Below are 26,753 nucleotides of genomic sequence, written 5' to 3' on the forward strand. Positions count from 1 at the left end.
TTTTTTGCAGATGTTTCCATTCATCAAACAGCATCCTGGATTACAGCTTTAATTAACTACACAAACCACATGAGTGATATTTATCTATGACCATGATGAACTTGATTGCATTAATTTATATAATCAGCCATCGCAACTTTAGGGCATGCACATAAGGTTAAATCCAAAGCCAACTGTAAAACTAATGAATGCAATGGTCGCTCGAGATAAACACAACTCTAATAAGAAAAAAAGAGAAACAGTGACAGGCTCACCTCACCAAACAGATCCCATGATCAAGGGAACAACCAAGTCTTCAAGGATTTCTAAAATACTAACAAAGGCAGGGCTCTACAAATTTTAGAAGATAGGGTGTTCAAAAGGGTAGATTTTGTAATAGACGAGGCACATTTCCTGAGTCCCAGCAGATGGCATTGTTCAATAGATGGGACCCAGAGTATGACCATCTTGTCAGATATGGTGGCATGAATTAACCAGAAGCAAGTAATCCTGCAAATACCGTTTTCCTGAATATAAGACCTATTCCATAAATAAGCCCTAGCATGTTTTTACTCATGCGCCTAATTTAAGCCCTAGCCTCAAAATAAGTTCTAATTATGAACCTGCGCAGCTGCCCCCCCCCATTCTATCTGGTTGTTCACGGTGCCGCAACCATGAGACAAGGCTTACCTCGGGACCTCTGCAACCAGACCAAATCCACGCCCCGACACCTGCCTTGTGGTGGCAAAACTGACAGCCATCTGCAGCAGGAGCCCATGTGGTTGCCGGCCCACTTCTTCTGCTTGTTCATGGCTGCAACAGAGCAGGAGGCTGAGTGGAATGTTGGTGCCGCAGCCGCGAGGCAAGGCAGATGTCATGGGATGGATAACCTGGCTGAGGGGACCCTGAGGTAAGACGGTGTGCGGCATGTGGGGCAGCTCCACCCTCTCACCTCATGGTCATGGCACCGTTGCATTGCTTGGCATCTTGCTCCATTGCGGTCATGAGCAAGCATAAAATGTGGGCCGGTGGCCACGCAGGATCCTGCTAGATGGGGCTGCTGGTGCCATGGCCATGCGCTGAGACAGGTGTTGGGGCATGGGTGGCCTGGCTGCGGAGGCCCTGAGGTAAGCTGGTGCGGGGTGCATGGGGCAGCTCCACACCACCACCTTGCGGAGGTGGTGCTAGCATGCAGTACAGCCTCTACCCTGCCACAAGAAAGCAGAAGAAGTGGGCCGCTCATACATGGGGAAAAAATAAGACCCCCCGAAAAAAAAATAAGCCCTGGTCTTCTTTTCGGGGAAACGTGGAAGGTAACTTTCAAGTCTATGAACTTTGGTTCTATGAAAAATGGAGAAGATTCTACAAGCTACAGCAAGGTGAAGCACACTGCTATTTAATGCACATGTTCAATTTTTTTGTCAGGCTAAGACATGAAATTCTACTTCTGGTTTGTTATTTGGAAGATCTTCTGTACACCAGGATGGAATGAATAAACAGACACACCTGTAGTGCCTTGGTGGACAAGTGATTAAAGAAAAGGGCATACAGCCTTAATATGTATTCTCTGACATATTTCTTAATAAGACTCACACATTACCCAGACCCCACAGGAAAACCTTGCCTAGGAAAAAATAGTAGGCTCTAAATAGCCCAAATCAGTATGCTTTATAAAAACTCTTTCCTGTGCTTCCCAACTGACTCCATTTGTTTTTGTCTTTTCTTCCCTTGTTCTCTAATAGGCTTCCTTTGGGTACAGACATTCAGTGCCCCCTTTATCAATCTTTTTACAGCTAATTAAGAGCAGAAGCAACCCGATAATGGTAAATTAATAACCTTAGCTAATTGCCTTCCATCTGTAGTATAAGATTAAGCATTGCATCCAGGATTTCATGAATTTGTTCACTTGAGCAGTGAGTAGAGACAAAGCAGAGAGATTTGTGAATACATTTAACTTTCTTTGATAAAACTCAGCTAAATATAATAAGGCTAATTACAATTTTTCCCCCTCTGGATATTTTGTTTATACATTATAAGGCAAAGGTCAGAGGTTGAGGAGACCAAGGAAAGGATTTCTTTAAAAAAAAAAATCATAAACTATTACAAATTATGAGTACAAGTGCCACTGAGTTACTTAATTTTGCTTTAGATTAGAAGACTGCAGTTGGTTTCAATTTCACTTGAAGCTTCCGAGTCAGAAATTGAAGAAGGAAATCAAACCGATTGTCTACCTTTAAAGGCTCCAGACAGGCATCTATAGCAGCTTCAAGAGACTTTACCCTGTAGCTAGTGTTATCCAATTCAGCTAATGAGGGACCAAGATCCCTCATTAGCATTTAGTCCAAGATCATGCATTTAGTCCAAGATCATGCCTTTGAACTGTAGCGCTGTCCAGTCACCCCTTGGACTGCAAAAATAAACAAAGTCCTAGACCAAACTTCACCAAAGATATCACTTGAAGCCAGCCAAATAGAGGCTGTCATACTTTGGCCATGTCATGAGAGCTGACATACTCAAAAAGTAAATCATGCTGGGAATGATCAGCGGAAAAAGGAGGCAGGGTCACCCTGATACCCGCTGGCTGGACACGATAAAATATGACACTGGGATGATCATAGTGGATCTGAAGGAGACAGTATGAGACAGAGGGGCATGGGCAGTGCTGATCCATAGTGGGTGAGGGTTGAACACAAGTGAATGGCTGTTGATGACGATAACATGCCAGTAACTACAAAGGGTAACTATTGTGTATCCCTGAGTGGAGAAGATGGCAGCACTGTTTGTCCTCTGTGGAAAACAACTCATATTCCAGATTTTCTAGAAGCTGGAGCTGTAACTTTCCCTGATAGAAGACTACTATGATTCATGTTACAAGGCAGATTTGAACTCTCTAAGTCTTAACTGTTTTCTAGTTAATTACTCAAGTGATTCACAGAAAGCTTACATCATTGTGGTAGACCCTTTCAAATTTTCAGTTTCTCATTGTGGGCAGGGATGTGGTACCACTATCCTTTTTACTAGGAATAACTCTCAATGAACTCTGATTAGCATCTGAAAACTGCACTATGCACACACCAATTCTATGGAATTCTCCACATTCTATGGAGAATGTGGTACGACCTGTGGGCAGTCTTCATAGAAATGCAAAGTGAATTGAATTTATATGTATAAGTGAAAGCATACAAATATACTAACAGGCAGACAGGACAAGCAGACTGCCCTTGTCGAAGCACCTGGTCTACCCCAATATGGGAAGGAGTATACCTTTCACAAATATAAATTTGGTACAAAATAGTTTGTCATGATAGCGACTACTTGAGGGCTCCTGGATTGGAGCTGAAAGGCAAAAGGGAATCAACTCCCTCCCATATTAGGGTAGACCAGGTGCTTCGACAGAAAAAAACACTTAATCTCTCTCCTGGCTCAGCTGATAAAGGGAGGAGAACTTGTGGCTCAGATTTTAATACAACTGCCTAATATGCAGGCAGCCCAAGTTCAAATCTGAGTAAGGGTATGGCTAGCTGATGAGAGCTAAATAGCTTGAAATAGATCTATACTAGTCTCCCTTTATTTCTTTATCAGCAAACATAAATTTGGTACAAAATAGTTTGTCATGATAGCAACTGCCTGAGGGCTCCTGGATTGGAGCTGAAAGGCAAAAGGGAAGCACTATGTTCCCTCCCATATTGGGGTAGACTAGGTGCTTCAACAGAAAAAAAAAACACTTAATCTCTCCCCTGGCTCAGCTGATAAAGGGAGGAGAACTTATGGCTCAGTGGTTAATACAACTGCCTAATATGCAGGCGTATATGTATATGTATATGTATATGTATATGTATATGTATATGTATATGTATATGTATATATGTATATGTACACCCAAAGAAAAGGAATTTATTGCAGTCATAAATAATTTACTGAAGTAGCACAATGCACATTACAATGTTAAAGCATCTTGCATAGAAACCAGGAACAAGAATTTAATTTTGCAAAAAGAAGAAGTCTGCATTTGGAAAGAACAGTCAATTTCCAATCAAAGGTTTCAGGTAATTCAATACAATATATTGTTAATCACAGTTAGGGACTCAGAACTTTAGCATAAGAAGCCAATCAAACCATCATTTCTTTTATACAGCCTACCTATCAGCTTGATACGTTTGTCAAATCACATTTCTTTCTTTCATAGTTTATGGTGTGTTGCTAGCCTCATGACTTTACTTAACTCATGGTCTCTGCCAACTTGACCCAGGGTGCAACTGTGTCTCCTCAGGTATAGACTTTTCAATTAATTCTTGTAATCCAGGACGATGCTCATTCTTCTCAAGCTCTTCAGGTTCAGAATGATCCATAATACATAGCAGAGCCTTTTTAAATTACTTGGGGTTTTTTTCTTTGCATTTGTTTTAAATTTTCAGTTTGTTTTTCTAAAAAAAGTCCAGATGGTTTCCCCCTATGTGGAGAGACATCAGACGGTAGAAATGTTTCTATTTTTCTTCTTGCATTTATCCTTCAAGGTTTCCCCATTCATGACCAGATAAGCTGACCCTTTAAAAGTGCTCAGCTATAGATGAATATCATGGCACATGGGAGGAAAGAGGGCTGAATTTAAAAAAAAAAAAAGCCGTCAAGATAAAGGAAAGCAGATGGGGTAATAAAAATGACATTAAAGTGGTAACAATGGCTAGCAATATTATTGTCTTTCAATATTCAGAGCGCTGCTAGTCTCTGCAGAGAATGCGCATAAGAAGTATAGAATGGTGGCTGTTCAGCCACTTTAAGGGCCCAAGATGCAGGCTGCTTAAGAAATGAAGATGAATCAACAGGACAGTGGCAACAGAGGAAAAGGATCTATTAGACCAGGGGTGTCAAGATCAATTTTATTGAGAGCTACATCTGTATTGTATTTGAACTTGGGGGCCTGGGATGGGCGTAGGCAGCTCGACATCACTCGTTGGGGGCACCTGCGGTGGCCCGAGTGCTCTGCCAGTGAAAACAGGCTCCCGAGCACCACTTCAGCTGTGACGTCCTCCTGCAACTCTCTGCCATTGAAAACAGAGCTCAGGAGGGCTGCCTGCACCTCTCGTGAGTTCTGTTTTCAGCTGTGATGGCCTCCTGCAACCTTCTGCCAGTGAAAACGGAGCTCAAGGAGGCCACACGCAGCCATCCCAATCTCCATTTTTGAAGAAGCACTGTGGGTTGGTCCTTCACTGTTTCTAGGGCAGCCCCACAGGCCAGATCTAAGTACCCCGTGAGCTGGATCCAGCCCCCAGGCCTTGAGTTTGATACCCCTGTATTAACCTCTCCAGAATCTACCTGTTCAATCCAAACATCAGATTTCCACTCTCTGCATACAAAATTTAAGCACAGTTTGTCCAGGAAAGTCAGTTAGTCACTAGTGGGGACCAAGAGAAGGGCTTTCTCGACTGCAGATCCTCCCCTTTGGAACATCTTACTCCCAACCTTCTGATTTTTCATAATGGCCAAAAGACTTGGCTTTGCCAATTGGCTTGGGGTTTAAATGGGGAAACTTCATACAGGAAGAGATTGATAAATTTAGAGCCAATCCCTGCACATCCTGTTCCCTCCCTCATCTTTTAACTAATTTTATCTTTGACTGTTTTAGAAATATTTATCTTTTATAATTTTAATGCTTTTAAAGATGTAAGCCGCCCAGAGTCACTTTGAAACGAGATGGGTGACAAATAGTTCCAATAAATAAATAATAAAGTAGGAAACAGCAGGGCTAGGATAAAACAAAATTCTATTCCTAGACACGATCTAGTAATTTAAAAAATAATATAAAGATGCCCAATGACCACCTTATTTTAAGAGGAAGTTTGTGAAGAATAAAATAAAAACACATATTCTACCATTTGAGCCCATTTTTAGAGACACTAATAGGATCAAAAAGTTATTTTGAGTAACTGTGTTTTTCTATATGTATTTAACACATATGAGAAAATATTTTGGAAGAAAAAATACTGTCAAATGTTTCTTTCTTTTGTCTTAATTGTTTTCAATGAAAAGATGACAAATTCAAAATACTTAAACATTTGTTCCGCAAATCCTTAGTGTACTGAAAATGAGTTTTAAATTAAAATGCCAAAAAGAGCAATGATAGAGAGCATTTCCTGAGTATTTCCTACAGAATAGCCTTGCCTATAGGAAATGACTAGAATGGTTATGCTTACTTTTTCATGGTAAACAAATCAATAGCAACAAGATTAATATAAATACAGAGTCACTCAGAAAGCCCAAAAGATGAGTAATATTGTACTGAAGGCACATTTTGCAGCTGAGACAAATCTTAATTCAAGAATTAAAATTGCTAATTTTTCTCATCCATTCTGAAGTCTTAGAGAAGCAACTTAGAACTAAGGAGAGATTTCCTGACAGTTAGAACAATTAATCAGTGGAACAACTTAATATTAAGATACAAGCTTAAGGTAAACCGCTCCAAACTCGATTGCAGAAAATACGACTTCAGCAACAGAGTGGTCAAGACCTGGAATGCCAGACTCTGTGGTTACATCCCCAAACCCTCATAACTTTAACTTTAGACTGTCTACTGTTGACCTCACCCCACTCCTAAGAGGTCTGTAAGGGGCATGCATAAGCTCACCAACGTGCCTACCGTTTCTGTCCTACTGTCCCCATTTATTCGTATCCATTTCTTGTATTCATAATCACGTTTATACTTATATCTGTTACCTTATACATGTTTGACAAATAAATAAATAAATAAATAAATAAATAAATAAAACTTGCCTCCAGAAATTGTGAATGCTCCAACATTGGAAGTTTTTAAGAAGATGCTGGATAACCATTTGTCTGAAGTGGTGTAGGGCCGTGATGACAACCTATGGCATGTGTGCCACAGCTGGCACACAGAGCCCTCTCTGTGGGCACACGAGCCATTGCCCAGCTCATGTCCACTGTGCATGTGTGCGTGCCTCCCGCCTGCCAGATGATTTTCAGGATGCGCATGGGGCAGGGTGCATGTGGGAGACGGGCATGAATGCACGGAGGGTCACGCGTGCATACATGGGGGGGTAGAAGAAGCGTGGCGGGTTGCGGCATGCATTTCAGGAAATATGGAAATGAGCCCATTTCCAACCTCTGGAGGGGCCTCCAGAGCCTGGGGAGGCCGTTTTCGCCCTCCCGGAGGCTTGCATTAAGCCTCTGGAGCCTGGGGAGGGTGACAAATGGGCCTCCCGGAAGTTACGGAAGTCCAGAAATGGGCCTGTGGTCCAGGTTGCTAAAATTTTTGAATCCCACCCCCACGCACATGTGGGGGGGGGGAAGGCACATGTGCATGCGCGGGAGGAGTGGGGGCTCATGCGTGTGCATGAGGTGCACACATTGCATTATGGGTGCTGGCACGCATGCGCTCTGTCACACTTATGCACGTGCACTTTTGGCACCTGAAGAGAAAAAGGTTAGCCATCACTGGTATAGGGTTTCCTTCCTAAGCAGGGGGTTGGATTAGAAGACCTCCAAGGTCCCTTCCAACTCTGTTATTCTATTCTGTTCTGTTCTGTTCTTTGAAATAGCAACTAAACACAACACATATTTCCAGCAAGATAAGACTGAAAACATATTTTGTATGGAATTCTAAAGAATCCAAGTTGAAAATAAATCCTACTGGCTTGTAGTTTGATACGGACAAAAGTCTTTTAGTGTCTCCAGAGATATTTTTCGCACCACGAGCTTTGTATTTATAGCAGGTCAGTTAAAGACCCAACAGTTGCATTCCAGACAATGCAATAAGTAAATGTATGGTCCCAATTGGTAGATTAAAGACCCGGTGTTACTTGTGTTTTAAAAGGAATTTTATTATAGAGGTCAATTATGTATACATGAGTACAATGAAACATGCTTGTTTACTGAAAGTTTGCAATTATATGAAGTATGAGAAAACTTTCTACACATTTTATTGCTGCTGCTTTATTGCCTTTTTTTTTTTTTTACTTTTCTTTGCCATGTTTTAATTAAATAAATTGGGAGAATCCACCAAGTCACATCTTGGTTTTTGCAGCTTAGCATGTTGTGAGAGTTCAGAAAACTGCTTAGTTTGAGGATTAATATATTAAGTGTGAATTGTTAATTGAGTTACTTAAGTTTGGAATGGTTGAAGTAAGCTAAGGAGTTGCCTTCATTCATTTTTCTAGTCATAATCTTCAAACAAAGACTTTTTGAAAAGAAAAAGAAAAAAACCGGCTGAACTAATTCCAAGGTTGGTCACATGAATACAAATGCTTTGGTTTATGGGGTTTTCAGAAGATTAAATTTTAGCAGACGGTGGGATGGAAGAATAGTTTCCCCTTCCCACCTGTTTTTTAAATTAGCTGTATGCAATGCATTAGCATTAGCCTACTGCCTTTTCTCAGCATTTTTGTAAAACTTGACAGCAACAGATTATAGCACCTTCTCCATTTGCCGAATGGTAGAAAGTTGCAGGTACAACACTTTTGAGAGATTTACATAAGACAGGGCTGGAGATTTAACATGCTTTTATAAGACGTACTTTGTTTAAAAACATACGAGCAAAGCATAAATTAAAGCATTCCCAGAGTGCAGAAGATCCATTATACTGTGTATAATTCCCTTGGTGGAAGAAATTGTGCACCAAAAGCATTTTTAGAAAACTGTTAAGTTTCTCCCTCTCCCCAAAGCTTTACAGCCTTGTTTTTCTCTCTTTCTCTTATACTCACAACTGAAGGGCCCCAAATAGAGTTCTGCAATCAGTTGTTAAGACTGAGTAACAAGTCACATCAAAAGATAAATTAGGAAGCAGGGCTAAGAAACAAGTTAGAAATCAGGACAAATTAAAAGGTTAACCAGACCTGGTTAATCAAGGAACAATCTCTTAGCAATCTTCCTTGCTTACCCGAAAATCGGTCCTGATTCATTTCAAATTGGAGCCTTGAGACATGAAAGGTCATGACATACTCTCAGGAGTGCAGTCTTTAGAGCTGAAATTTTAAATTTATTATGTCTGTGGAACTCAACAGCTTCACCCAAAACTGTGCCCTGGTTACTTTTTTATTTCCCTATAGGATATAAAATAGGGCCTATTTCATTCTTGTAAAATGTTAATGAGGGATCCTTTCAAGTCAATGAGTGGTAGATATCATGATCCCCTTGCCTTGCCTTGCCTTGCCTTGTCTACTCATGGGGAAAACAACCATGAATTGCTCTGCATGATGTGTTCCCAGGTTGGAAGGCTCTACCACTCTTATCCCCAATTTTCTCTCACACTTCTCTCAGAATAACATTCTTTTAAACAGGTGCCAATTATGTAACATCCCTGCTGATTATGGGCTTAACACCCTTGAGATCATTTGGGAACACTTATCTTGACTTGGATGGAATTATTTACATCTCCTAGATATTAAGTCAGACATTAGAAAGTTAGAAATAGTTAATTTTTGTCAGAGGTATAAACTGAACTCTTACTTAAGGCTTTAAACTGAATTCTTACTTGCCACTTTAAAATTAAACAAAAATTCACATGAAATTAGTTTGAAGGTTACTTGTGACCCTTGTGCTTGTTGCCATAGATTATTTTTTTCTTTAGTTTTAGAAATCACATGGATTAATTCTGCTAAAATGTATTTAGAAAAGTGGCACAATATATAGAAAATTAAGTCATTGAGGAGGCCAGCAAAGAAAACATTTAAATACTTCTCTTAAATAGAAACGTTTACACAGAACCCATAATTTTAGTGAGATGAAACTTTGTTCATAATTTATTTTCACCTAACATTTCTAAAAAGAAAAAAAGCTAAATGACCTTTGAAAAATCCCACACAGAGGCTGGAAATACTGAATATAATGTAATTTGGAAAAGACAGTTCTTATCAAAATTAGATAAAATTATGGATTTAGAATTACAGCTATTTTCTTTCAATGAAAATTTATTTATACAGAGTTTTTAATTTCAAAGGAAGGAAGATAGAAAGGAAGGAACTATTACCTTGCTCCATCTCTCCCCAAAGCCCCCACAGAAGGAGTTATTACTATGGATTATTTATAGGAGATAAATTCATTGTAGAAAATTAAATTCTAAAATTCTTCATGCAGTTAGTTATCCAGCTTTACATGTTCAAGTAAAATTACTCATCATCTATAAAGGCATGGAAAATAATGTTTTATATCTACAAAATAATTGCCACACTAGAAATGCTGGACAAATACAGTCAATTAATTTGGGATCTCAACCAATGATGACAAATATTTCTACACCTATGATGAATGAGCTAAACTCATTCATATCACCAAACAAAAGCTAAAAACATATGTAATAACTGGTTCAAATATTTCAGTTTTTTAAAATGTACTACTTAGATTTTTCTCACTGAATTAATTTATAAAATGCTACCCGTAAAGGTGTTTATATTGCCAAAGTTAGGAATGATAATTTGCTTTCAGTTTGACTACCCCTTGCATTATTTTCTTTATATATGTAATTATACTATAACCAAGATAAAATGATAGTTCGATGTTGTATCTTTAAAAAAGTCTACATTTTTGGTTGGAATAATTGGTACTGAGATTTGAAACTTACACTATATCATTAACTTCTAGTATGTCTTGAACAATATGGCAGCCCTCCTCAGGACCGTTTCCACTGAGTATACCAATGGTAACCATCAAACAACCTATTCCATAATCTACTTGTCAAGCAGAAACAGAATTATAGCAATATGCACTCCAGAAATAACAGGAAATTATAGCTGATAGTGTTAAATTTTATAAAAGGTTCAGATTCATTTTCACACGATAGCATTTTCTCTGCCACACAATGTTTGATGAGCTTTTTTCTTCTGGGTCACAATTGCCTATTTGAGTCCACCATAGAAGCACCATTTGAGTTTATACAATGAACAATGAGCAAATAACAAACCAGATGAGAATGTTGCTGCTCTAGCTGCCCTTGTTGTTTATGATGAGAATCTCCTTGCACCAACTTTCAACCCATTTCTTCTCTTGATAAAGTGAACATCACAATTTTTCTGTCTAACTAAATAGATCTCCAATTAATTGCTGCCGTGTTGTTAATGCTGCACGATGGCCCTGTTTTTATATTTAATATTCCGTAAGCCCTAAAGAAGGTAATTGTTTAAATTAACAGAGAATGTTCATAATGAAGTATATGAGACAATAAAGGGCTTATGCAGACAATTAAACATCAGAGTGAAGTTCAGAGTTCAGATCTGCTGAAGCAGCTTTATCCAACATATGGCTCTGAAATATAGTGAAATAAGATGGCACTGATAATCAAGCACAGCTACTGGAGAGAGCAACAGATTGGCTGGCACTGAAGTTTCTAAATTGCAAGCAAAAGAAAAAAAAAGAGAAACTCTGAAAAAGTAGCAATAACAATAGCACTTAGACCTATATACCACTTCACAGTGCTTTACAGCCCCCCCCCCCTAAGCGGGGTTCTATTTTATACAAAGTCAGCACCTTGCCCCCAACAACTTGGGTCCTCATTTTACCCACCTAGGAAGGATGGGAGGCTGAGTCAACCTTGAGCCTGGTGAGATTCAAACTGCTAAATTGCAGGCAGCCAGCAGTCAGCAGAAGTAGCCTGCAGTAATGCACTCTAACCACTGCGCCACCGCGGCTCATAAAATGTCATTTAAAAATTCACAAATCTAGATTTTAGGCTTTTAGAAACTATGAGAGAAATTATAAATGTGCAAATACATTGTAATGAATGGAATATTTGTAATAATGATATATAGTAGTGCTACTAAAATAGTGTAATAAAAGTTAAAAGAAGTTAGTTAGAAAGGAGAAAAACAAAGAAATGGTCCAAGAAAAATGTTTAACAGTATTAGACCCAAGGCATTAAATACTGGTGTGAACAGATAAAAGGAAGATAACAGCCTTGACATGACTATGACCTTCAAATATATTGCAAGCACTAAAGGTATTGAAAGCACTAAAACTGTACAGTAATGTCACACAAATCTGTACAGCGTGTGTATATCAGTAACCTGAAACAAGTGTTTCATCTTTTGAGCACCTTGGCAAAATTGCATTTTTGAAAGCTGTCCCTAAAACTACATGAAACCACAGGTAAATAAATAAACAAATGCATTTTAAATCTAAATCCAATGTTCATGGTTTTTCCGGTAGTGTCAGCATCCCAAGTAGACCAGACAGGAAACATGACAAGATGAGCTAATGCTACTTTATTCTAGGACTACATGAACAGAATCTTGCATGTCTAAAAGTACAAAACTCCTAATGTCTCTTTTTACCACTTTTGTTTTGCAGTGATAACGTTACCTAGTTTAGTATTGAAACATTTGCAAGAAAACAACCAAGCATAGAGTCCCAAGGATGACACTTCATTTTTTAATCACCTGATAAATTAGGACTGATCCTTTCTTACTCAGTTGTGTGCTATTCTTTATCCAATCATTCCCTGGGGAGCATTTCTTCTTTTTCTAACTTCCAAGGCCATTCTCACTGTCAGGTTTCGATGCTATCTCAAAATAAAAGAATTTCCAAACTGCCGATCTTTAAGGAAATTTTCTCTTTATTCGAGTACAGCAATCTGATCCTGGCTGTTTTGCGGTCAGTACTGACCTTTGCCCCCCAATCCCTCCTTTCTGGTCCCCAATTCTCTGCTTCTCATTGGCTATCTTCCAAGTCACTTTCCTGATCCCTTCTTCATCAGATTACAGGAATGTCTCCCCCCTCTCCCATCTCCGAGGAGACAGAATCTTCAAAGGGATTTAGTAGGCAAAAGTTCAGGCTTCTCCTCCCTTTATTATATGTCAGTGCTGGGATGCTGACATCCACATTCTATTCCAGGTTGAATCTCCCAAAACATGTGTAATAAGGAAAAAGGCTTACATATCAATGTTAGACACAGATTAACCTTCCTGTACTATAGTAACATGAGGCCAAAATTGTCCATGAATGCTAATATATCCTGTAAATTCATCACATGCAGTATATTAGGCTGATTAGATTGGGATACTAGTGAACTTAATTTGGTCTGCATTTGTAAATGACATTACCTCATTGCCACTTTGTAGTTTAATATGGGTTCAGAAAGCTTTATCTTTTTGACCGTGCTTTCAAAGTTTTCAAAGAGGTTTCCTTGCTAATATGCACCTGCCTTTCTCTTTTTGGGTTGGATTTTGTTGCCAGTTGGCTGTCCAGCATTTTGAGTTTGCAGGAAGCCCATCTGAATTTAGGCGCTGTTCATAGCAACTTCGGTATAATTTTGGTAGTTTTCAAAGGACTAGATTGCTTATATACTTTTATAATGTTTTTGATGCAATGGAAGTAGAATATAGTCTATCTATTAATCAGGTTTGCATCTCATCATAATCACAGGAGTCTGACTAACTCACAAAATAAGAAAATTCACTAAACTATAGAAACATAAAGACAAATAAAACAAAATGGCTCAGAATTCCTCAGGAAAAGCTCTTGTGTCCAGATTTTTCTGGAAGGCGAACAATGTTACAGGCGGATGAATTTCCAATAGGGTTGTCCAGAGGGACAACCTCATCACTGAAAAATACTTCCAAGCTTTGTCTTGAAGTTGAGTAATGGCAACTGGACTTCTTTTCTTGTTGGCTTGAAGTATTCCATTGTTTATCCAAGTCACTGTTTCAGTCTGAGCAAGTTGGTTAGAGGGACCCCATTTATGTCTTCCAGGGAAATTTCATTTTTCACCTAATCTGGATAGATTCAATAGGTAATAGGCAGAAAGTCATTGGGATGTGAATGTTCTAATTCCTGTGATGTGGTCTTAATCTTCCTGAGGACTGAAAAAAGAGCAGCATAAAAAAAAATGGGGGACAGGTTGTAGCTGAGGCCTCCACATCTATTGAGGGAAGCATTTACCACTTTGGCATAAATGGATTCCTTCACTTTTCTCTCAAAGCATGGTTTCCTCAGTTCCCCAGGAAGATTAAGACTACTACCCAAGTTCACCAGGGAGGCCACACTTCACAATCCACCTAGGGTAAAGGATTTAGGAGTTGGAACATTTGACTCTCTGTCTACTCACCTAATGAGCCTATCCAGATTAGCTGATCTGAGGATATATATGGAGACCCTCTAACCAACTTACTCAGACTGAAGAAGCTACTTAGATAAGCAATGAAATGTTTCAAATCAGGAAAATAATTCCAATTGCCATGACTCAACTTCCAGACAACTCTATCTGGATGATTGAGAATTTTCATCAACACTTCCCAATTTTGTTTCTGACTGCTCAGAAGTGGGGGACAATCAGCTGCTTGATTTAGATGTAATGTCCATTTATAATTCCATTATAGTGATTCCATAAATTTGTAACTACATTATAAATGTAGCATAAATATGGTGTATTTGGTGGCCAACCTGTTGCTAAAGTATAAATGTAGAATAAATTTAGTGGTTAATATAATAATTAATAATATTGGGAATGACTTAACCTCTGACATGATAGGATATGATGAAGACGTTGCTGCATGCTAGCCACACAAGAAAATAAATGACTTTTTAAGAGACACAAGGATTCATAGACTCTATGACATAAGACCTAATAAACATTTATTGCAAAATGGAAGAGCATGTCAAGGATTTGATGATTCTGGAATCATATTTAGGCACAGCCTTTGTATGATATTACATGATATTACACAGACAATTGCTCTTCTTGTTTTTACATCACCGAATGCTATAACAGAATTAATACAACCTCTGAACAATGTATCTAAACTTTATTAAAAAGAGGGAGGGTAAGCCTGAACTCCATGCTCAGTGCCTTCATTTTGTTCAGCCATAAACACACAGCTGCATTTCTATACCCACTATCCTAACATGGAGTCCAACTGCATTCAATGAGACCAATTTTTGAATAGACAAACCTAAGATTGTACTGTTTTAGTAATTTCCTGAAAAAATGTTATCTATATATCATAGTATAGATCTAGTTCTCAATCGAGAGACAATATGAGATGAAACAGTACCTGCTTCTCAACCAAGATTTTAAAAAAATTCTCCCTTAGGTTTCATCTCAAGTGATTTCATGCTTTTTCCCACTTTCTAGGGTACAGCTTTATAATCTGAGTTAATTTGCATCCAAAATACACACTACAAGCTTCCTTGCTCAGTTTCCAAGACTTTGGGGTAACCAAAATTAGCTGTGGATATGCCTGCTGCTGTGCTTATGGCATTCAAAAAGGCTTATAGGTATTTCCAGTCTCCATAACTGCTAGTATATATTCTGTCCCATGTTGCTTTCTTCATAAGAAATCTGATTCTATGAACTAGGATATCCTTAACTGGACATCACTCAACATTCAGTGCAAATGCTCCCCAACATAATTTTATGTTTTTTCTATAATAGAAATGTCTGAAAAGTTCAGATGGAAAATCAATACTATCAAGAAACAGATGGACAGTTTTAGATTTTTTTTCCCGCAGGCAATATCTTTATTTTTTATGTAGGCACAGAGATGGAACATTATTAAAAATGAATGAGAGAGCGTACCATCTAAGGTGAAGGTCTTGTACATGAACAATAAAACCACAGATGATACTGTCAGGGGAAAAAAATGCTGTCAGCAAAATAGTAGTGGTTATAACATGGCTTCTATTCAAATCTTCAGGCAAGATTTATTATCTAAAAATTTACACAAAATAACTGTACTGTACTTTAAATGGAGCATTTTTCAATCCAAATATCACCGATCAAAAATATTGACTTTTGTGTCTTGGATGCATTCATTTTTTTTAGCACGATCTAATACAAATATCAAACTACAAAAGAAGAGAAGCAAACTATTATATAATCAAAAACTCTTTTTTTGTTGTTGTTGATTACAGGATGATAGAATCAGTATCATAATTTCCTGGGTTGTAAAAGGATGTAGTGATTGATGTAAAAAATATTAGTATCCAGAGTAAAAGTCACAAAGAGATGAAAGGTTACTCTCATGAGCTGTAGCTTAACAAAGAGAAAGATTAGATATGGCATCCTACCCGCTTCCTAAAAGGCATTTAGTAAAACACAGTGAAAGCCAAAGGAAGAGTCAGAAACCACACTTAAAGTACAAACCAGGCATTAAGATAAGAAATCCAATACAGGTTGTCCTTGACTTACAATCACAATTGAGCCCAAAGGTTCTGTTGCCAAGCAAGACAGTAAAGTGAATTTTGCCCCATTTTACAACCTATCTTGGTTGTGAATCACAGCAGTAATTAAGTTAATAGCATGGGAGTTAAATGAATCTGGCTGCCCCATTGACTTTGCTTGTCAGAAGGTCACAAATGGTGCAGTGGGTGGGTTTCAAAAATTTTTACTACCGGTTCTGTGGGCATGGCTTGGTGGGCGTGGCATGGCTTGGTGGACGTGGCTTGGTGGGCGTGGCAGGGGAAGGATACTATAAAATCTCCATTCCCACCCCAATCCAGGAGAAGGTTACTGCAAAATCCCCATTTCCTCCCAATCAGCTGGGACTTGGGAGGCAGAGAATAGATGTGGGTGGAGCCAGTCAGAATTTTTACTACCGGTTCTCCGAACTACTCAAAATTTCCGCTAACGGTTCTCCAGAACTGGTCAGAACCTGCTGAAGCCCACCTCTGAAATGGTGATCACATGACCTGGGATACTGCAACCGTCATGAATACCTGCCAGTTGCCAAGTATCTTAATTTCAGTCACGTGACCATGGGAAGGCTGCGATGGTTGTAAGTGTGAAAAACAGTCATAACTCACTTTTTTCACTGCCATTGTAATTTCAAACAGTCATTAAGTGAACGGTTGTAAATCGAGGACTACCTGTACCCATTTAAGTTCATAGGGTGGAAGAACAAAATATTATCAGATCAAGGAAATTTCAGGCTTTCCAAGAAGTTAAATAATATTTAGAGTGATTAATCAAACTCAGACTGAATGAAGAGTGGGTGCTTTGATACTAGAGTCTCCTGGCTTCTTCAAACATACAGATCAGACGATGCTAAATTATTGTGAATGAGTTCCCCTTTAATTAGCAGACTAAGACTTGCCTTGTGAAACTCGTTTTTTCCTTCTTTTCTCCACAAAAGCACAGGTACCCCTGTTCCTTTGCAGAAGCTTAATGATAAGGAACCTCTTACTCTGTCCCCAATTAGTATTTCCTATGGTTGCCTTAACTAGATGCCTGATCCCTACGCTTAACCATTTAGCTAAATCCTGACTAATAGGTAAGACTCCTTTGTTGGTGCCTAAACTATGCAGCTATTTCTTGTCTTGTTTTCTCATTAGCAATCTAAGCAACCCAGAAAAGTGAAGGGATTGAGAAAGGTTGAAGGGCTCAAAAAAATGCAACTCCTTGTAAGCAGTTTCAACATGGCAGAATTTTTTTTAGTGTCTCCTGAAGGTGGTTGAGAAAGGAGTTCTCTTATATAAGGATGCAGAATCAATCAAGAAAGCTTTGATAATGGCATTTATTCTAGTTTTTGGCCTAAATTGTTTATTCTAAGATAGGAAAGAATAACCAAAACTTTTGAAGTAGTTGGGAGGGGTGTTCAACCATTGACCCCAAAATCTTTTTCAGTGAGGAAAATAGAACTGACAGATGACTTTCTAGCATCTACCTGTATGCATCCTCTCTTGATAACGTGATTCACTCTTTTAGGAGGTTTTTCCTTCTCACATTCATAGAGAATGGCATGTGTCTTTCTGTAACCTAAACTGGTTATCGGAAGAGCCGAGGTGGCTCAGTGGTTAGAGTGCAGTACTGCAGCTACTTCAGCTGACTGCTAATTTAGCAGATCAGCGGATCAAATCTCACCGGCTCAAGGTTGACTCAGCCTTCCATCCTTCCGAGATATGTAAAATGAGGACCCAGATTGTTGGGGGCAATATGCTATTTAGTATACTGTCTTTGGTGCAAGCCGCCCAGAGTCCTCGGAGAGTGGGCGGCATAGAAATATGACTAATAAATAAATAATAAATATTCTGTGTTCTACACTCTGGAATACAGAGAGACCTTGATTTGTTTCCATATGACTCTTGGTTTTAAAAGTTCCAACAGTTGTAATCTGCTTCTAATATTCCAGGAAGTATTCCTGTAAAGTTCCAGGAAGACCAGACAATTTCTATATGAACCATCTTCTAAAAGATCCAAAACTCTTTATCACTTGTGCAGTAGCCAAATTTGGTGTTGCCGCAATGAAAATAAGGCTTAGCGGCTTGCAGAAATAATCACTTCTTTTTGATTTATCTCTTTAGGTTTAAACACATACTGCTTATCTTGTTTTTAGATGATATATATTTTAATTCATAGTCTGCAATATTTTAGATTTATAGTTGCTTTGGTAATTAATGCACTTCTATAGCAGTGTATGTCATATTTTTATGTGTTATTTTATTCTGACTTTTCTACAGTAGATCTTCAGCGCATCAACATAGGGCCATAGTTATCCTTGTACTCCGTATTTCCTGCTGGCATTTGATGTTCAGCACAAGCGTCACTCATGTGATGGAATGAAATACATAGTAAAATAAGGGAAGACTACTGGAAAGAAATTTCTTCAGGCAATCATGCAAGACAGATATTTAGAACTGAACCTATGCATGACTAAGGATAGTGGATGAACCTTCTTTGCGACTTAACACCATCCTTTCATGTATTTGAAGAATACTATCATATTTCTCTTCAAGCAAACATTTCCAGTTCTTCATCAGCTTTGGTTTCTAAATCATTTGTGAACCTGTGTTTTCATTTTTTTCTGAAATTGTCAAGATTTCCAGTCTTGACATAGGAGGAAAGCATTTAAAGCTATAGCTAAGAGCCCTAGGTTTTCCATATTGATTGGGATCGACTATCTTGTGCTTTCCTTCATCCTTTAAAAAAGAAAATGGCAAGCAAGATAATTCTGCAAAGCAGTTGATTCCTTTTCCCTATCTTTTCCCAAATGATTCTGAAGGATGATCTAGCCTGTATGTGATGTGTGTTTCTCTAGCTATTGATTGTTCCAGTACATTTCATACAGTTAGAATGGTAAAATGGTAAGATATGACAGAACAATAAAAAGTTAAACACAGCTCACCTCCCCATTTCTTGTTATGAATAAAGAAATAAGCTTATTGTTCATGTTAACATTTGAAAGAAAAATTTAAGAGCATTGAAATTTAGGAAAACATGGACAATGCCAATTATTATGAATAATGATTACTTAACATCTGGAGTAAGAAGTAGCAAGAATGGATCTAAACAGAATTTCTATTAGTTATTTTTTATATTGAACAAAATGTAGTATTAATAAATTCTAATCAATTCTATCTTCCATAAAATTGGTCCTTTGATTCTCTATGTCATGGAAATAGAATTGAAAAAATTATTGGACAAGCAGATATACAGGAAACTGTCTCCCTATTACAAAATTTGCATGCAACAAAATATGAGAAAGAATTGATTAGAATTATGATTATAATGGGTAGAATTATAATAGCCAGATATTGGAAATTAGATGTGAATTTTAGAATAGAAGAATGGTATTGTGAAATGTGGAAATTAGCTTTAAATGATAAAATGACATGTGATATTAAAATTAGAAATGGTGACTATAAAGAAGATATTTTCTGGAAAATTTGGAAACCATTTGTGGACTATGCGCTGGGAAAATTGGATGCTTCAGTACCTGTACCCTGAGAACGTGGATTTTGGCGATCATGAGGATATATCCGAAGAACCAAATCTTCCTTTCTTATGTATAGCACAGGGTGAAATATTGTATATGTTGTTTGTAATGTTAGTAATTTAAAATATAAAATGAATAAAAAAATTTTTTAAAAAAAATTGCATGCATTGAAACAATGATATTTCTCCATTGACTATGCCATTAAAAATAGCCCTGTATGACACTGGTGAATGATATATTAACTCTCCTGCAACATATTTAGGCACTAAAGGAAAACAACAACAACAAAAGCTTGTATCTTCCAGACATAAGAAAGATCCTAGAACAGTAATTTCACAGGTGATGTTACATTCAGACCATTCCAAAAACATATCTATATGTAAGCCCATTGACAACATGCATACAATTTTCAGTATTTCACAAACGGATATTGTGTTGTGTTGTGTTTCACAGATCCTACATAAATAAATACATTTAATTCAGCAATTGGTAAGTAATCAATTGTATATTAACTTGATATACCTTTGCAAATATGAGTTTGGACCATTCACGCTTTTCACTAATACCTTTATATACATTTGAAATATATAAAAATGAAAAATGAAATGAAAAATGGTGGCGCAGTGGACTAAACTACTGTTAGCTGCCAGCTGCCTGCAATTACTGCGAGTTCAATTCTCACCAGGCTCAAGGTTGGCTTATTGACCAGGCTCAATAAGCTGACTTTGTATAAAATAGAACACTGCTTAGGGGGGCCCAAAAAGCCCTACTAAGCAGGTATATACAAAAGTATGAAGGCTATTGCTTAAAAAGTATTGTAAGCCGCCCTGAGTCTCCGGAGAAGGGCGGCATATAAATCAAATAAATAAATAAATAAATAAATAAATAAATAAATAAATAAATAAATAAATAAATAAATAAATAAATAAATAAATAAATAAATAAATAATATACCTAAACATTCAAGTGAAGAGCTACTTAAAGCTCCCAAGATAAAGATAAGCAGATTGCACAGCAACTCATGAAAACAGAAACATTTACCGGTATATTTTTAAGAGTAGATTAGTCATGTTGTGGACAGAAAGCTAGAACTTCATGATAACAGAAACTAGAATGTTGGTTCAGTTCACACAAGCAGCTGGTTCCTAAGTAAAGATAATAAAACTGTGGATTTCTGAGGACTTAAACTGTAATATAGATATTACCACTTCAGTCAAGTGTTTCTTTCCATCTATGGGGTATTTTAAAAGATTCACCCATTCAATTTTGGAGCTCACAGCTCCATGAACCAAGAAATAGTTCTTTAATTATGGGATGAAACGCATTATAAATTTGAACAAGTTATTCTTCTAAAAGTCAGCCTATACGAATGAAATAGAGTCAAGATTACAAAAGAAAAATAAGTCTTTTTTGGAATATTTTTTAAATTCTTTTAAAGATGCATCTGGGTCTTGTTTGAAAGCATCAAGCATAGATTATAGGAACAGAGAAGGGGAGAAGGGAATGTAATTCTTACCTTTATTCTCACAGTCACAGTAGCAAGGCCTGGAGGCATCGTTCCTCCGACATCGAAGGCTTCCACTAAAAAAGTGAATGTTGCTTCTGTGCCAGAAAAAGATTCAAAATCCAAGGACTTTCGAAGTGACAGTTCGCCTGTAAATTTGTTCAATGCAAAAAACTGGAGCGGTCCCTGACTTCGTATTCCATAGGTAATGTTGGAACCAAGGTCAACGTCCTTAGCCTTGAGGAAATGAAGAACAGGATTTTAGGGTTTACAAATTTCATCACTAAAGCATCCATCCTCTCAAAACACTTTTTGCAACATTGATTTCATGTCTTTAATGTACACACATACACCAAAACACCCCTCCCAAAAAATCATCTCCCTCAAACCCATTTATCTATTTGAGGGCATGAAACCTAAGTATCAAGAATGAGGAATATCTTTAGGAGCTGGATATTATCACATGATGCTGTGTGATGACAGAATTGCTAATAAATAAAAATACCAATCGTATAAAAATGTCTGGATTCTCATGCAATTATCACATGTCATGAAATTTGGTAGTTTCAAGAGACTGACATTTTTTTTTAAAAAAAAATGGAGGGATATTTTGGTAAATGTAACAAGACGGTAGTCACAAATGCTCCACTGTTAACGCAAGCTCTATCTATGATTAATGTTTTCCTTTCATTTTTTAAAGAATTGTTTTGAAGGCATTCAAATAAATATATTAAATTGTATTATACTGGTGTCAAAAGAGGAATTTAAATAGCCTCTACAGATGGTTAAAATTTGCAAAGGATAGTAATATAGCTGTGAGCCAGTTTGATGTGGTGGTTAAATCAACAGGTTAGAAATCAGGAAACCTATGTACAAAGCTACCTGGGAGACTTTGGGTCAGTGACTTGTTTTGTTGCCAGAAGTCAAGATTGACATAACAGCACAAAGCTATAAAAATGTAATTTAATTTAATTCAATTCAATGTTGGACTGTAAATATTTCTAATGATAACTCAAGGAATGGTTTTTCTGATTTAAAACACTGAATGTCATTATGGTTAATTAATTTAATAGTAAATCTCTTAATATTTATTAATATTTTTTAATATATATATATATATTATTTATAAGTATAAACTAAACAGAACAATGAAACGTATAAAACATAAAAACATATAAACATCCATTTCAATACATGTCCAGTTTGTCGTAACTATAATATACATTTCTCTTTGTATTTTGACTCTTCCTTATTTGGTCATTCCCTTTTATCTATCTAATATTGATCTTTGTTGACCCATGTCTGTTCTTTGTTTCCATCATATTATATTTGGTCATTTTATTTACTTCCTATTGCTTCATCTCTTTCCTATCTTTCAACCAACTATACCACTTTTCCCATACTAAGTAAAAGTCATGTTCTTCCCTATTTTGTAATTCCTTTGTGAGTCTATCTAATGCCGCATATTCCATAATTTTATTGATTACTTTATCTGGTGTTGGTATATCAGTGTTGCGCGTATAGTATTCGTAAAATACTAATATTTTTTTCCTTTGGAGTGACATGATAGCAGCATTCCAGTATTTGCAGGGCTGTGACAAAGAAGAGGGGGGTTAACTTATTTTCCAAAGCACCTGAAGGCAAGACAAGAAACAATGGATGGAAACTAATCAAGGTGAGAAGCAACTTAGAACTAAGGAGATTTTTTTTTTAACAATCAACCAATGGAACAGCCTGCCTTCAGAAGGTGTAGGTGCTCCAACACTGGAGGCTTTTAAGAAGAAGCTTGACAGCCTCTTGACAACTAGAAGACCTCCCAAGTCCCTTCCAACTGTGTTATTCTGTATTGTTCTACAGATTACAAATCTCATATATAGTCGGGAAACACGTGATAATGATATTACTTATTCTTTTTTTTTTTTTGCAATTGAATGATTCTTTTTATATACAGTATATGGGAAAGTTACATGAAGAGGCTGTTTGCTTTAGTGATTAAAAGTGCTGGACTAGAAGACACTAAGTTTTAATTCTGCCTTAGGCACGGAAATGAGGCAGGTGACTTTGGACCAATTACTCTTTGTCTGTTCTAGGAAGCAAACAAGGGCAAACCACTTCTGAAAATGTTGCAAAGAAAACTGGATGGATCTGTCCATGCAATTACCAAAAGTCAAGTCTGATTCAATGAACACAAATATACATGCATACTTTATGGCGTATTTTCTTAGCAATAAACATCTTTTGAAACTCATGCCTCCTTTACCTCTAAACGAAGGAATACTGTGCCTGGGGCCAAGCTTTCAGGAATTGTAACAGTATAGGAGGCGTTTGTGAACACAGGACTGTTGTCATCAATATCCAGGACTCTGATTCCCAGAGTTAATGTTGTACGACGTGCATCCACGGCTCCATCTGTGGCTTCAGCAATGAGTTCATAATAATCTTTTTTTTCTCTGTTTAGTTTCACTGAAGTGTAAATACTACCATTGGATGTTATGCGAAAAACGTTATTAAAGTTTGCTAAACTATAATGGACTTGGCCATTTACTCCAGCATCTGGGTCAGTAGCCTAAAATATAAGAAAAACCATACATATTAAAGTTGAAAAAATTATAATAATCCATTATGCATACATCAGGATCACTTGCCTAAAAGATTTATGTGTAAAAGAAGGAGTGCCAGAACCTGGGGGTGGAGTTAAAAGAGGGATCATTCTAGAATCCCCACGTAGCCACAAGAGGACTAAGTCCAACCTCCCTTGAAATCTATGGGCCCTTATCTAACTCCAGGAAGGTGCTAACTATGTGAAGTTTCCGAAAGATGCCCTAATTAATTCATAAGCCATGAACTGAACTTCAAAAGAAATACAGTCATTTATTAGGAGCACCATTTCGGCAATATTCGGATGCAGTTAGAACTAATCCCACATAGATTTACGTTCCCCTATGACCCTGTCTGTCCCCTTGTCTCTGGCCATGTCATAAATCACATTCTCCAATTAACCACTTTGGCTGGCTGTGAAATTCAACACCCTCCTTCTGATTGCGGTCAGGAAGAATGTATGGAATGCACTTCAGTTAGGGAAATCAATCAGCTCTATCAGTTCTCCCTCCCTCCTGCTCATGGCAACTTGAAAGCTTTGCAAGTTGACATTCGGATCCCCTCACTTCCTGAGGGCGACCTGCGCAAAGCAAATTAATTAAGAAGATAGCATAGGCGAGGGCTGTCAAACTCTGGGCCTGCAGGCCAGATGCGTCACACGCTGGCCATGCCCATGCCCGGTTTAGCGAATGGGAAAGAAGTCCCAATATGTCACATGATACTGCCATAACGACATGAGTTTGGCACCCCTGGCATAGGCTGTTTAGCAATACCTGAGTTTAATTGGATTTGCATGTGTGGACCTGGTCTTTCACACCTGACAATATGTGGCTGAAAGTAGTTTCTAACATCAGAAAACTTTCTGTAAACCAATGAAAGCTTCTTTAATGTCTGATAGTGACCATTTAATTATAAGGATGGACATCCAACAAGCATAGGCAAATTATATTCCAAACCACAGATTATCAATTAGCTAGCTTTCCTTTTCAAGACAGCTTTTAAAATGTTGTTTTAAATCTCTAGCTATTTTCTCCCCTTTTTTTTTGTAAGAAAGGATTAATTCCTTGCTCTTAGTTAAAAAATGAATTAATTAAGGGAAATAATTGAATATTAGATACTTCTGGAAATTATCCAAATCTTTTTTATTTATTTTTATCTCTTTAGGGTGAAGTGTTTGCTGCCTAATAAAAAACCCTAAAAAAATCAAAGCCAGTGATCAGGTGATCCATGTGTTTCCCAGAATATAATGTATCATTATTATTAATGTGGCTTTATTTACAGGCAAGCACCAAATAAGGAAGGTCAAGTAACAACATATTTTTTAAAAAAGAGGAAAACAAATCAAGTACAGAAAAGACTAAAAAATTAACAACTATATTGTCAAGTTCTAATCCAATACCTCCTGATGGCAACTACAACTGAACAGAATTTGACTATGTTCATGGATGAAGCGATGGAATGATGCCCTATTAGAAAATACCACACATCCTCTAAAGACCAGCTTAGAAAGAGATTCATTGGTTTATTGTCACCCAACCTGCCAGATTGAAACTCTAGGTAGCATAGAACTACAGTATAGTTTTAAAAAATCACAATATCTTAAGAACATCACCAACAAAAACCTCAGAAATGAAACAAATCACATAATTGGGTCATAATCATATATATTCAACTAGGATAAGTCCATCTATCATCAAGGGCACAACTCTTTCTGGAACTTGCAGGCTTCAGAGCCTTCTTGAAGGCTCGCAGTGTTGGGATCAGTAGAATTTTGGGCCATAGATTATTCTCTTTTCACAATTGAAAAGATGCATCTCTTAGGTCTCGTTTTATGGTACCGTGGTCACTCTGTTGGAACACATAGGACAGGAAGAAACAACTCCACAATCCCTTAAAAACCTGATCATGTACCATGAAGGGCTTATTATTTTGTAGTGCCAGATGGAGTAAAAATGCATCAAAAGCATAATGCAAGAACGCACAACTTTTTCAACAGTCACATCCCTTTCAACATCCTAAAGGTTTAAACACTAGAGGTAAAACATTTTAACTTTTACTAAGGTAAAGGCTCTCTTGTATATAATAGAGACGATCAAAACAATTGGTCTATACGACCATGTCAGAAAAGCTTCCATTGTGAGATTCATTTTGTTTTCATTGCCATGTATAGCTGAGGGCACATACTGGTGCAGTATCTGATTTTTTTTAAAAAAATATAAACGATGCTGCGCTTCAATGGTTAGACATTGGTATTAGAACATAGATCTTTTTTAAAAAAATATATTTTATTGTGTTTTACTAATCTAGGTGAAATGTTAATCTATATTGTTAGTACATGTATGATATGCCATGCACTGAATGAATGAATGAATGAATGAATGAATGAAATTTGAGACTCTGAGCCTTAACTCAGTCTCTTTCCAAGTCCAGATAGGGAACTTTTGGATCTCAGCCAAGCAAAATCAAGCTATGAATTGAGAAAACACAATAGGCTAAATTATTGGCTATACTTCTTTTCTAGGAAAAATAATATCTGTCAGTATCGACAAAAGAATTAAGACAACAAAAGATTAATTTTGTCTAGGATTAAAACAAAATGTCCAAGCAAAAATAGAAGATAGGAAAATGTCTAACACCAATTTTACTTTTTTTAAAAAAGTGTATTTTTTCCTGAATTTCTAAACATTCCAAAATAGCTATTCTGTCAATTGTACACGGCTAAAATCCATCCTTGCTATATTAATGAGACCTGCAAGAGAATTCTCTATGGTTAGGAAGCAATTAGGGTGGGTTTAAAAAAAAAATATATTAGAACTCAAAAGAAGTTTGGATATAATGCAAAGAGAGGGATGAAAAAGTAGATCACGATCACAGGCACAATAGTCCAGTACTGCAACACTATATTACTTTTTTTTCAATGTGTGCTGCATGACTAAGTGTCATACGCTATGATAAAAATCACAGTACTGTAATATTAAGAATCTTTTTGCCAACTCCACATGACATGTAAGGGAAAAAAA

General features: G+C 37.2%; 1 protein-coding gene across 1 annotated transcript in view; it reads right to left on the reverse strand.

Moving 5' to 3' along the window:
* PCDH15 (protocadherin related 15) overlaps window positions 1–26,753 on the reverse strand; it is a 403,619-nt gene that overhangs the window by 117,226 nt on the left and 259,640 nt on the right. The window contains exons 19-20 of the mRNA XM_070946499.1: window positions 23,396–23,701; window positions 21,148–21,372 (exon numbers count right to left, since the gene is read on the reverse strand). Coding sequence (XP_070802600.1) covers window positions 21,148–21,372; window positions 23,396–23,701 — 531 coding nt within the window. The remainder of the gene's footprint in view (window positions 1–21,147; window positions 21,373–23,395; window positions 23,702–26,753) is intronic.

The sequence above is a fragment of the Pituophis catenifer genome, unplaced genomic scaffold (assembly GCF_029215685.1).
Source record: "Pituophis catenifer annectens isolate HBS135680 unplaced genomic scaffold, rPitCat1.0.hap2 SCAF_6, whole genome shotgun sequence".
NCBI classification, from domain to species: Eukaryota; Metazoa; Chordata; class Lepidosauria; order Squamata; family Colubridae; genus Pituophis; species Pituophis catenifer.